At 69.3% G+C, this 348-nt stretch overlaps 1 protein-coding gene across 1 annotated transcript in view; it reads right to left on the bottom strand.

Moving 5' to 3' along the window:
• Window positions 1–348, bottom strand: part of Syngap1 (synaptic Ras GTPase activating protein 1) — a 21,587-nt gene that overhangs the window by 8,640 nt on the left and 12,599 nt on the right. The window contains exon 14 of the mRNA XM_033766606.1: window positions 1–341. This exon is cut by the window's left edge and continues 215 nt beyond it. Coding sequence (XP_033622497.1) covers window positions 1–341 — 341 coding nt within the window. The remainder of the gene's footprint in view (window positions 342–348) is intronic.

The following is a 348-nucleotide window of genomic DNA, read 5'->3' as shown; positions in this document are numbered from 1 at the left end:
CCCTCTGCAGTGGAGGCGGCTGGCCCCCACCCCCACCACCGCTGCCCCCGCTGCCCCCCCCTCCGGGCCCTGAGGGCGCTGGCCTCTGGGGCCCAATGGTGATCTGGGGAGGGGACAGCATGTGCTGCAGGCTGTCCTGAAGTGAGAGCTGCCGACGGGTGAAGTCAGTGCCAGAGGGTCCAAACTCGTCACTGTAGCTGTGGCTGTGAAGGATGGAGGCGGCGGGGGGCTTGGGGACCCCTGAGGAGAGGTCCTCGCTCTTGCTGTAGCCATGGAACGGGGCGAAGGTGTCCCCTGGGGGCTCCCCACCGCGATGGTGGTGGTGGTGGTGGTGGTGGTGGTGGGAGG

The sequence above is a fragment of the Fukomys damarensis genome, unplaced genomic scaffold (assembly GCF_012274545.1).
Source record: "Fukomys damarensis isolate Sample0158 unplaced genomic scaffold, DMR_v1.0_HiC HiC_scaffold_20, whole genome shotgun sequence".
Lineage (NCBI taxonomy): Eukaryota > Metazoa > Chordata > Mammalia > Rodentia > Bathyergidae > Fukomys > Fukomys damarensis.
Note: the sequence above shows the minus strand (reverse complement) of the source record. Positions and strands in the feature narration are given on the sequence as shown.